The sequence below is a fragment of the Pipra filicauda genome, unplaced genomic scaffold (genome assembly GCF_003945595.2).
Source record: "Pipra filicauda isolate LSUMZ 115617 unplaced genomic scaffold, ASM394559v2 scaffold246_size1145428_pilon, whole genome shotgun sequence".
Classification (NCBI taxonomy): domain Eukaryota; kingdom Metazoa; phylum Chordata; class Aves; order Passeriformes; family Pipridae; genus Pipra; species Pipra filicauda.
In genome coordinates this window covers 611,378-622,861 of record NW_024104361.1, presented here as the reverse complement: position 1 = coordinate 622,861, position 11,484 = coordinate 611,378, and the positions used below count along the sequence as shown (strand labels likewise).

The window sequence follows — 11,484 nt, the reverse complement described above, 5'->3', positions numbered from 1 at the left end:
CCCAGTATATCCCATTGGATGGGGCTGCTCAGCTCAGCTGGCACTGCAAGGAATGTCATAGAATGGTTTGGATTGGTAGGGACCTAGTTCCAACCCTGAATATCCTCAAGGATAACGCATACCAAACCTTTCCCAGCTCCAAAAGCAAGTACAGGACATAAAAGTGAACCCCAGCTCCATCTGCCCCCCTACACCCCTTAGAGCATTCCCAGCCTGTGCACTGGTTACATCCACCTCCCAGCAGCTTGCCCTGGTCCTGGCCTCACGTGTTTGGGCACAGCACCCTCAGAACAGTGGGAAACAAGTTTGCTTTCTCTTCCAGGCTGACCAGCACCTGGCTTCAGCGGGGAGGTTGTCCTTGTTCAAGGGATAAGAAGTGGAGATGTGGGGTCAGGCGGGGAACAACCAGCCCAATCCAGGAGCACTTACACCATGGGGGAAGCTCAGAGCAGCTTGCAGCCTGGTGAGTGGAAAAGTCCTGCTGGCTCGTAGCTATTTTGAGGTAAGGCATTAATTGAGGACCAGAGGGAAAACAATAAAGCCATCCCCGAAATAGAAGCTGTCAAAATGTCGTTGCTAGGAGTGAAACCCAACCCAATTTATATTATTTTTTCCTGTTGCAGAGCCTGTCGGCTTCAAAGCAACTGTGAAGGGGCCTGAGTTTGGGGTTTTCTTTGCTCCCACCAAAACCAAACTTCCCAAAGATGTCCCCTGTGCCCGGAGCAGGCGCCGGGCAGGCAGCGACAGCCGGGCACGCGCTGGGGCTAATGGTTTTCTGTGACATTTAGAAGGTGCCTTGGGGGCCTTTTGCATTTGCTGCTCCAAAGATTTGCTTGTTTATTTTGGAAATTAGCAGCATTCAAGCTTTTTTATTGAGAAAACCTCTAAGAAAAAGGGTTTTTTCACATGGAGGGAGAATTGCCTGGAGGACGGATGTTCAGCAGGGGTTTTGCTTCCAGGATGGGAAGGGGGAGGAGGGGTTTTTTTAAGGAACAGTTTTGATGTTTCATGTACAAAAGCAGTGTTACTGTAACACTCGGGTGTGTCTTTCCAGGAGCAGGATCTCCTGCTGCATCAATCCTGAAACTCCAGTCTGGGGCTGGGACCTGGGAAGGGTTGGCATGACTGACAGGACTTCTCCCTGCTTTTCCCTGCAGCCCCAAATGGAAGCAGGGTGATTTATGCGTCTCCCACCCCACCTTGCCTCTCCATAAACAGCTTTTCATCCAAAGAAGTGTGATGAGCATAAATGGGGGGGGGGGAGAAAGGGAGGAAAAAGCCTGCTCTCCTCCTTATCCTATCCCCAGCTGGGCACGTGTGGTGGCCCGTGAGGGCTTTTGGTGTTGCTGGGCAGAGAACCCCTCCTGCACAGTCCTTTTGAGTTGTTCCCAAGCCACAGTTTCCAAGGACTGACCTGGAAAAGCGTTTTCCTGCCACCAATATTAACTAACAGTACTTGCCATCTTTTCTTCCCCCAATGCAGAAAGCTGCAAATCGAGACCCTGAGGCACCCACATAGCGCCAAGACAACTCTTGTATATCTCTTTTAAAGATATATTTTCCATTTTGCAGTGTTCAAACACCATCTGCTGTTTTGTACGGTGGTGCTTTCACAGGAGGGGTGCATTTTTAGGTGTAAATTGTTCTTTAAAGTACATATTGAGAGTACCAGAGGCTGGAGCGGGTGGAAAAACCCTACAGTGAGCACAGAAAGTACCACAAACCTGGTATTTAATGGACCTCAGTGGAGGGGGACTTTAGTTTTAGGTTGGATACTAGGAAGAAATTCTTCCCTGTGAGGGTGGTGAGGCTCTGGCATAGGTTGCCCAGACAAGCTTCCCCTTGGAAGTGTCCAAGGCTGGATGAGGCTTGGAGCAGCCTGGGATAGTGGAAGGTGTCCCTGCCCATGGCAAGGGGTTGGAATGACATTGTCTTTAAGGTCCCTTCTACCCCAAACCTTCTAGGATTCTGTGAATCAAGGCCAGTAGCACCCCAGCAAAGCCCCTTGGGCTTATAATAATAAACTGATCATGCTGCCTGTGAATGTAAGTTGTGGAGGATTGGGGTTATCAGGAGCAAGGAGGCCTCATTTCAGAGGAATGCTCTTGGCCAAAACCCGGGATAATGACACCATCCCCCCAGTTAAAATCCCCTGGGCGCTCTGTCTCCTTTTCAAGGTGAGCAGAGCAACAGCAACTAACTGGTGAAGAAACTTAGTCCCTGATCTGTAGCATTTAAACAAATACGACTAAAATAATTGGGTGGCTGCTGTGCCGTCCCCTGTTGCAGTGTCACCGCGATGTAATGACTACCCTGTGCTACTGCAACATCAATTTGGCGCCTCGTTGCCGGCTATCACCTTATTTATTTTAGAAGCCTTAATTTATGTTGAGCCAGGTGTGCCAACTGGCCCAATTATACAGAGGTTGGGAGCGGCTCCTGTGAAGAGTGTGGGAGTCGGAGCCAGGTGCTGCAACAGCCTCTTCCCTGGCATCTCCTCCTGCCTCTCCAGGAGGATGCTCCAGGATCCCTGCTTGGTCTGGGCTTAGGCAGGCTCCATAGACCATCTCCAGCCAAGTACAGGGAAGCAAAGGATGTTTTTCACTTGTGATTTTTGTTTTTCCTCCCCTTTCTCTATTTTCTCTCTTTTTTTTTTCTCCTGTTCCAGCTCCTCGCTGGCAACACCAGACGTTCTGTTTTGACGAGTTAATAAACATCTCCCCCAGGAGCGAGGGAGCTCCAACATGCTCTGCTTCACCGTGTTTTACGTCTGACTTACAGAGTTTGCCGAGCAAGAGGTGTTTTTCTAATCTGAGAACTCTGTGGCTCACGTTTCCCACTTTTCCCTGGAGCTGCTGCGCTTCCCTGCTGATACCAGGAGCTTCCGTGCTATATCCTGGAGGGGAACCCATTGCTGCAGCCTCCTTCAGCCCTTTCTGCCACCCCCAGTCCCAAATCATCCCTCAGATCTTGTGCTTTGGAGCTGTTTATCAGCCTCAAATGTTAAGATACTGCTGTACATCTTGCTCTGGGGCATCTCTGTGACCTGCACACTCCCATGTCCCTTCACTGCTGGAAGGGTCACCAAAGGACACCCAACACTGCTGCTATGAGCTGCTGGTGAAGGCCACGTCCCTGCATCGCTGATACACCTTGTCTTGCTCCTCCCAAGCACCTCCATCATTGCTCCCCTAATACAGAGCCCCCCCAGACTGTTGTTTTTATCAGCCTTTCAGACCAAAACCCAAAAGTTCTTCATAATTTTCAGACCACCCTGTGAGGGAAGCCCTTGGAAACCTAAAGAACAGGGACAGATGTACACAGTTCCAAAACCTGCTGCTTCTAGGACACCCCTTCCTGGCTGTATCAACTCGGAGGTGGCTGGTGCCTTTGTGCCTTTTGGCAAGAAGAAACGAGACCTTGGATATGGTGCAAGGCAGCCCTGGGAAGGCGGTCCAGGGAGCCAAATTGCCAGTTCCAACTTGTAGAATATTACTGCTCGTGAATTATGGATAGTTATTGCACCTCCTGGACGATGAATTATTGAGCTGATGTGCCTGGTGGAGAGTGAGGAGCTGGGGCCATGTTTATGGCAGGCAGATCCAGCCTGTGGTATCCTTGCGGGGAGCAGAGGATGTTTTTCTCCCTTTCCTTCTGAGCAAGAGCCTCTCTGCCTGAAGCTGTGGAAACAGTAGGGCTCTGCCCACCCTGTCTCACCCAGTCAGCTGTGAGGGCAGCCAGGGGCAAAAATCCCTGGCAAGGGATCCTGGAGGATCCCTGCACTGGGACATGGACATAAACCCTGGAGTCCCCTCTCTGTCTATCCTGTAGCATCACCATGAGCAGTTCCGAGCCAAATAATCTCTGCTTGCCCTCAAGAGGATTTGGGGAATGATTTATTTATCTCCTGGTCCAGCATCGCTGGCAGGGGATGGCAGGTCTGCTGAGCCCCTTGTCCAGCACAGGCTCCAGGCAGCCTTGGGCTTTAGGGACTCCCTGAGGTGGCTGCTCCATCATGTTTAACAGACCTTGACAGACCTGTGTGCCCCGTGAGTTTACCTAAATGCTTTCTGGGGGCCACTTAGCCTGTAGGTCTCCATAGCACCCTGTGGCAATGAGGTCTATAATTTAATCACGGGTGGCGTGGAAAAAGCGCCGTCTTTTGTTTGTCCGTAAACCTGCTGCCCGATAACTCAATTTGGACATTCCTAGTTCCTCTGTTGGAAGAAATGGGGAATTATCACAGCCTCTGCACCTGCTCCACCACACTGGGGCTTTTATGCTGGCCCACTGTGGCTTTTTTTTCCCTCTCCCTTATTCATATCTCCTGGCAGTTTCCCACTCCCCTCCCAGCCCAGCCTGGCTTCACACGGAGGATGGAGCTAGAAAAGTCTCTGCTTTGCTTCATGGCTGTGTTGATCTCCCTTCTCTCCCACTCTCTTCTGTTACAGGTGCGTGAGAGATGCTCGAGAGGCACTGCTGACTCTGGTCCAGACTCGGCTCCCTGTGGAGCAAACCATGGTCTTGATGCAAATCCCCAAAGCATCTTCTGGTGGCATTGGGTGCTCAGTCCTTCCCTTTGTGTCCATGTGTGCACATGGGGAGCTTTTCCCAGCCACCCAGCCCAGCCCCTCACAAGGGAAAGGATTCATAATATGGATCTTGGTCACCTTGGGAATCACTAATCTCCTAACCAGGATGGCCTGGCCTCAGGGGAGAAGTTTCCACCTCCATCCCCCTGTGGGACAGAGATGCCATGAAGCACCATCCAAGGTGGAGGAGAGAGGTGGCATGAGGGTCTGAAGGGGTATCAGGGAGAGGTGGGGGCTGTTTGTGTCTGCCTCTCCCTTCCACCCAGAGAGTTTTCCATCACGGCTCGAGCTGAAGCCGAGGAGACTCTGGAGTGGGTAGAAAGTGAAGCGCTTTCCCTAATCGAATCACACGCCAGTGTCACTCGGAAAGCTCTGCAAAGCAGAAAGGACTTGGGAGCCACTGAACCACAAACACCCCCTCCCTCCCCAGTGCCTCCACGGAGATCCTGCCTCTCTTCTTCTCCATCTCTCACCCATGAATTTGGCTTGGGAGGCAACCAGGACTCAGAGATCCCATCTTGTTCCCCATGTCCAGTGCAGGGCCTGCACACCAGGTATCCCATCGGTTGGAGGATATGTAAATGGTATTTCATGGTCTTGGTCTTCATCTTGGGGTATTCTGCCCTCTCCAGTTATCTCCCTGACAGCGATGTCTCCCTGGATATGCATAATGTCCTGCTAGTCAAGGGGGCCTTCTCCATCCTCATCTGCTGCATCTTCTCCTGCATCTTGCTCAGCTCCCTCGGGAGCCCCTGCCAGCCCGAGTGTGGAATGTGCAGTGCACAGCATCCCTGTTTGGAGGTGAGGGACAGGACAGCCCCTTGCCTTCACCTCCCTGCTCCAAGGTTAAAGGGGTAACCTGAGGACCCCAGTGTGGGATGAGAGAGCCCATGGAGTGGGGGGAGGAAGGGAGTGTGCCGGGTGTTTCTTCCTCAGAAAGCATGGGAGAAAATTACAGGGAATCATAGAAACACGGAATGGTTTGGGTTCAAAGGCACCTTAAAGATCATCTCATTCCCTGGGCAGGGACACCTTCCACTATCCCAGGTTGCTCAGAGCCCTGTACAACCTGGCCTTGAACACTTGCAGGGATGGGGCACCCACAGCTTGTCTGGGAAACCTGTGCCGGGGCCTCACCACCCTCACAGGGAAGAATTTCTGATCTAAATCTCTCCTCTCTTTTAGTTTCAAACAGTTCCCCCTTGTCCTGTCACTACCTGCCCAGGGAAGCTGGCCCATGGTAAACCAAGAGGACACTCTGATTCCATCCTGGTGCCACCAGCAACAACCTACCCAGCAAAATACCCTGGCCCACCTGTTTTGCAGGAACACCTGCCCTCTCCTCCTCCAACCCTTTTTTTGCCCTGACTCTCCCTGTATTATGGAGAGGAACAAATTCCCTGTCCTTTCCAGGCAGCGTCCAGGACTTTTTGGTAGCAGTGACAGCATCCTTGCAGCAAGTCTGTCAGCAGGGATTTCCACAGCCTCCTTCAGTGCTCCCAAAGCTCCCAGGTGAGAAAACTGTCAGTAGTAGGGGAAAAGATAAAATGAATCACTGCTAACCCAGTGTTTACTTTGTGCCAGGGCTCCATCGGTAACAACAAGCTCCCTATAAAATACCCTCTTTACAAAAAGCAGGGGCATTTCAGCCCAGCTGGATTCCCAGAGGAGGGAGGCAGCTATTTGTGGAGTGAAAGGAGATGTGGTAGGGTGAGCCAGTGAGGAGGAGAAACCAGGGCATCGGCTGCAGCATCCCAGGGAAAACAAAACTCTGTCTAAGGCTTTTCCACGCTGGGGAAGCCCTTCCCAGTGCCTTGACCCCACATTATCTGTAGCTTTGCTCTATATCCCCTCTTTTTCTCCCGTGCGCAGGTCTTCAGATGCTCTCTTCTTCCTAATACCTAATCAGGTTGGTGAGATTGGTTGTCCTGATAGCACAGCTGTGGATAATGTTATGCAAATTGCCTTGAAGGCCTCTGAACCCCCAAATAGATAAGCACCTCTGGCTAGCCCCCTGGTTAGCTGCCTGCGGCCCTTCTGGCCAACCACAGCTGCAAATAACATCTGGAGGCTTAAAAGAGAATGCTCATTAAACAAAATAGATAAAAATCATATTTTGCCCCTAATAGAAGTTTTTTTGCACCATAAAGATGTCTTGATATCTCAGTGCCACCAAGCCCAGCCTCATCCCAGATCACTGAGGTGTTTAGTGAGGAGCAAGGTCTGAAAGGAAAAGGAACTAATAGGGGATGTTTCAGCCCACCTAAGGCCTGCTCTGCCTCTAAAGTTTGGGTGGGAAGAGAAACCCACCCCTCCCATGACGGTGTGGTCAGAGCTGAAGGGCGCCATGACCTCAAATCCCGAACAAGCGAGTCTTTGTCTCACCTCCTGATTATGCTCTGGGAGTTTCCTCTGTTTATTATTCATCTGATTGCCATAGTTTTTAACGCTTTAATGCATCCACCCCCCTTCCTGGTTATGCCAGAGACCCGAATATCCAACCCAGAGAGGTCAGAGGCTCCCTGCTCAGGTGTCACGTGTGTCACCCACCGGTGGGATTTGGGCTGCCGGTCCTGCTGCATCCCTGAGTGGGAGCAGTCCCTCCCTGTGCCTGCTGCAGAATGCCAACCCACCCTTTCCCACATGCCAACGGCTTCCCCTTGGCTTCATCCAGCCCTGTCCCTCTGGGGCTGATGACCCTGCCAGGGCAGCTGAGCCCAGTGCAGCTCCTCACACCTCGGATCAGCTGCTGGGAGCTGATTCCCTCTATGCTGGGAATTTGATTGACGCGTTCACGCCGGGCCATTAGTGGGAAAGCGAGGGGTAATATGTAAACACCTGGGAGGAAAAACGGCCCTTTGCCTTAATGATAGTTTGTAGTGTCATATTTTTCTCAAATTGTGCAATAGGGGTAAGTGAGCCCTTAATTTGCATTGCTTTAATTCATATTTTGAATACCGGGCAATGACAACACCACTCGGTTTAACCCACTCACGTTCCCTCATTTCTACAGAAAAAAGGCACAAAAGGCACGCTCTCCTTCCCAAAGTAGGGACTCCAAATGTCCACTCTGGCTGGAAAATACCTTAATTTTCCAGTTTATTTTCCCAAAGCTGTCAGTCTCAGCCTCTCTCCAACGCCAGCACTGCTGGGTTTGCATCAGGTGCATCCCTCCCCCTTGCTGCCCAGCCGGGTGCTTCCCTTACAGCTTCACTCCCTCGACAGCAATTGGAAATGAGAGGGTTTTTTTTTTTCCCCCCCACTCTTCAGCCTTTTCCGGCACGTCCCAGTGCTCTGTAAATACCGGCTCAAGTGCAGCCGGGTGTGAGATGCTCGAGGTGGCACTCCAGGCAGCTGCACGGCCACGAAGTGCAGGTGGCCCAAACGATGTGCCATGAGTTCCTCCTGTTTTTTGGGGTCTGGCTGGGGCACCCATGGGACTGGCTGAGGGGGAAGGTGGCACCTGGGCAGCAGGAAAAGCTCATGATGGCTCTGGAAGGTTCCCAAAAGGTGGATTTTCATTTTTGGGGTGATGGTTTGCACGCAACACCCCAATTCCACTGCTGCTCCGTCCCGTCGGGATTCACGCTGCCCCTGCGAAGGCGACGACCAGGCTCAGCCCTGGGAGCAAACCCGCGTCTGGAGCAGCTCGTGGAGCCTGGAGAGCCCCGGCGCCAAACCCACGGCCCCGGTTCCACCGGGCTGGCGGCGGCACAGGCTGTAATTACCGCCTGCCTGCCAGGGCTCCTTCGCCCCCACTGCCCTACCCCGAGGAGCTGAGCAGCTGCCAGCAATTAAAAGTAGTTAGCAGTTCCCATGCTATTTTAACCATTTATAGGCAGCCATGGCAGCCCCTTCCTTAGTGGGAAAGAGTGGATCTTGCTGTCACTCAGCATTGTGCAGCCCTGCTTGCACAGATGCCGCTGCAGCACTGCTCCAGTGTCGTGTGACTTTGCTGAATTTGGGGTTCTCTCCCCCAGTAAGGGCTTGCTGAGTCCTTTTGCCCCCCTCCACTGAGCAAGGGGCCAGGGTTGGGTTTAAACCCAGCTTGAGGAGGGACTCGCCAGGTGGAAAACTGCAGCCCCAACAAGGTTTACAAACCTGTAAGTTTACAATTCTTTACAAGAAGGGAGATGTATGGATATCATGGAATCACGAAATGGTTTGGGTTGGAAGAGACCTTAGATCATTTAGATCCAATCCCCTGCCATAGGCAGGGACACCTTCCACTATCCCAGATTGCTCCAAGCCCTGTATAACCCCGCCTTCAACACTTCCAGGGATGGGGCAGCCACAGCTTCTCTGGGCAACCTGTGCAACAGCCTCACCATCCTCACAGGCAAGAAATTCCTCCTAACATCTAACCTAAATCTCTCCTCTTTCAGTTTAAAAACGTTCCCCCTTGTCCTATCACTACCTGCTCCAGTAAAAAGTCACTCTCCATCTTTTTTATAAGCCCCCTTTAAGTACCAAAAGGCCACGTATTGAGGAGCAGTTGCAGGATACCTCCCTCAGTGTAGGAATTTTATTTTTAATTATTTGTGTGTGTGTGCATATGTTATCTTTATGCTCCTGTGGGTACATCTTGCAGCCTGGATTTTAATGCCCACTCTTGGGAGGGGGGAAGGGGGGGTATAAGAGTACCTGAAGGGAGCTTACAAGAAAGATGGAGAGAGACTTTTTACAAGAGTATGGACAGAACAAGGGGGGAATGCCTTCACACGGCTAAAGAGGAGGTTTGGCTTAGATATTGGGAAGAAAATCTTCCCTGTGAGGACGGTGAGGCCCAGGCACAGGTTGCCCAGCGTAGCTGTGGATGCCACATCCCTGGAAATGTTCAAGGCCGCCAGGCTGGACGGGGCTCTGGGCTGGTCTAGTGGAAGGTGTCCCTGCCCACGGCAGGGGGGTGGAAAGAGATGGACTTTCAGGTCCCTTCCAACCCAAAGCATTCCATGATAAGCGTCCATTCCGCCACCCCACGGCACTCACATCGCAGCAGGATGCGCCGCTTCACTCGTGCAAAGTATTTTTGCAGGGGGAGGAGGACGCGGCGGGGGAGGAAGGGGGGGACTCGGCGCCGAGCGCGTTGCGGGGCTCCCCCTTGTGCCCGCTCGGCCCCACTGCACAGCGGGACCCGCCGCTCCGTGGGTTAACGCGGGTTCCCCACGCCGGCCCCGCAGCCGCTCTCCCGGCCTGGCTCCATCCCCGTATCCCGGGACGGGGCGGGCGGAGGTACCGGGGGAGGGAGGGACGGAGAGAGGCTGAGCCCGGTCGCAGCTCATCGCAGGGATGGAGGGCCCCAGGCCCCGCCCCCAGGCCCCGCCCCAGGCCCCGCCCCCCGTGCCGGGCAGCCCGGCAGTGGCGAGGCGGGCGGGCAGCGCTCCGCTCCCGTCCCGATCCCATCCCATCCCGATCCCAGTCCCGCCGCCATGCCGCCGCCCGCCCTCCGCATCACCCTCCTCCTCCTCCCGCTGCTGCTCCGCCGGGCGCTGGCCGCCGCAGGTAAGGGGGGCACAAGGTTGGAGGGGCTGTGCGGGAGGCTGTAGGGTGGGCAGCGTCCCCCCCCAAAAAGTTCACTGCCGGTTGTGGTGTTCAGCCTTGTGACGCTGAGTTCGTGTTTGTTTTGGTTTTCCTTTAAGATAAAGGTTGAGGGGTTGGCGGGAGGGGAGACTCTCCCTCCGCGCCGTTTGGGGGGGATGCTCGCGGGGGATGCGGGCTGGCAGCGCCCTCCGCGCTCGGGGGATGCTCCGGGTCGGGGCGGATGGTGCTCCGGGGGGGTGGGAGCTGGCAACGCTCTGCGCTCCGGGGGGGATGCTCCGTGGGGATACGGGCTGGCAGCGTTCTCCAGTCCGGGGGAGATGCTCCGTGGGGAAACGGGCTGGCAGCGCTCTCCGCTCCGGGGGGGATGCTCTGGGGGGATGTGAGCTACCAGCGCCGCTCCCTGCCCGCCTCGCCGTGCCGCTTCCTTATATTTCTCTCTCTCTCTGTATATATATATATATATTTATTTTTCTTAGCAAAAGCAAAACAAACCCAGCCCTGTTTTTGTAGTATCGCCAGCTGCGATTCCCCGGCGTGTCAAAGAAGTGATTATTCAGCCTGGATTTTTTTTTTAATCTATTTTTTTTTTTTTATAAATCTGCTTTTTCATAAGCCGAGCCACTGATGGCCAGGCAGCCAAGTGGTCTTTTCCTACGGCTCTTCAAAGTTTCCTGTGCGCAACGCAATCTCGTGATTGAGATGCACTTAAATCCAGCCCTTCCGTCAGTAATCCCTGCCACAGACAAGAAACAGAGCCACCTCTCTCCTGCTGCCCTCTCTCGTTAGGACTCCTGTGATCAAATTCAGCCTTTCAGCTGTGTTTTTCCCCCCACACCCACTCCACAACTCCCGAACATCCTCAGCATCTCGGGACTCTGTCCTTTGTCATCCTCCGGCGGTGGCAAAGCAAAGGTGCCGGGTGTTTATTCTCCAGGTGCAAAAAGACGTGCTCGAGTGTAGAGCTCAGAAGTGGAGCCCCATAAAGTTTGATGGCTTTTAGAGGTTGGAAGAGACCATAACCGTGATGGGCAGGGTAGTCATCCCCGTGGGAATTCGGGATCTCTCGCTCCCCGCAGCTTCTGGCGAGGGTTTGAGGACACGTTGCAAAGCACAGATCGGTCTTGTTAGGAGTTGAAAGCGTCTCCTGACAAGCTGATTTTCTAGGAAAATGAACCAAGCCTTCTTTTCTGAAGCGTAATTAAGGTGACGAGGAATTTTAGGGAGGGAGTTTAATTAGATTAATATTTTTTCCGCCTCCGCCACACAAAGATCCAGTGTGTTTGGGCGAATGGGAAACAGGAATGGCACTATTGACTTATTCAGTGGCCTGGACGTTCCTGCAGCGGCATCT

At 53.3% G+C, this 11,484-nt stretch overlaps 1 protein-coding gene across 3 annotated transcripts in view; it reads left to right on the top strand.

Moving 5' to 3' along the window:
* The first annotated feature begins 328 nt into the window (after positions 1 to 328).
* The window catches only part of UNC5B (unc-5 netrin receptor B), a 63,185-nt gene continuing 52,029 nt past the window's right edge, over positions 329 to 11,484 (top strand). For 2 of the 3 annotated variants that reach the window (XM_027720963.2, XM_027720962.2), the window contains exon 1: positions 10,009 to 10,094. In XM_027720963.2, the coding sequence (XP_027576764.1) occupies positions 10,022 to 10,094 (73 nt within the window). In that variant the 5' untranslated portion in view covers positions 10,009 to 10,021. Of the gene's footprint in view, positions 464 to 10,008; positions 10,095 to 11,484 lie in introns of those variants that run through there. The other variant, XM_039381902.1, reaches the window with a different exon arrangement.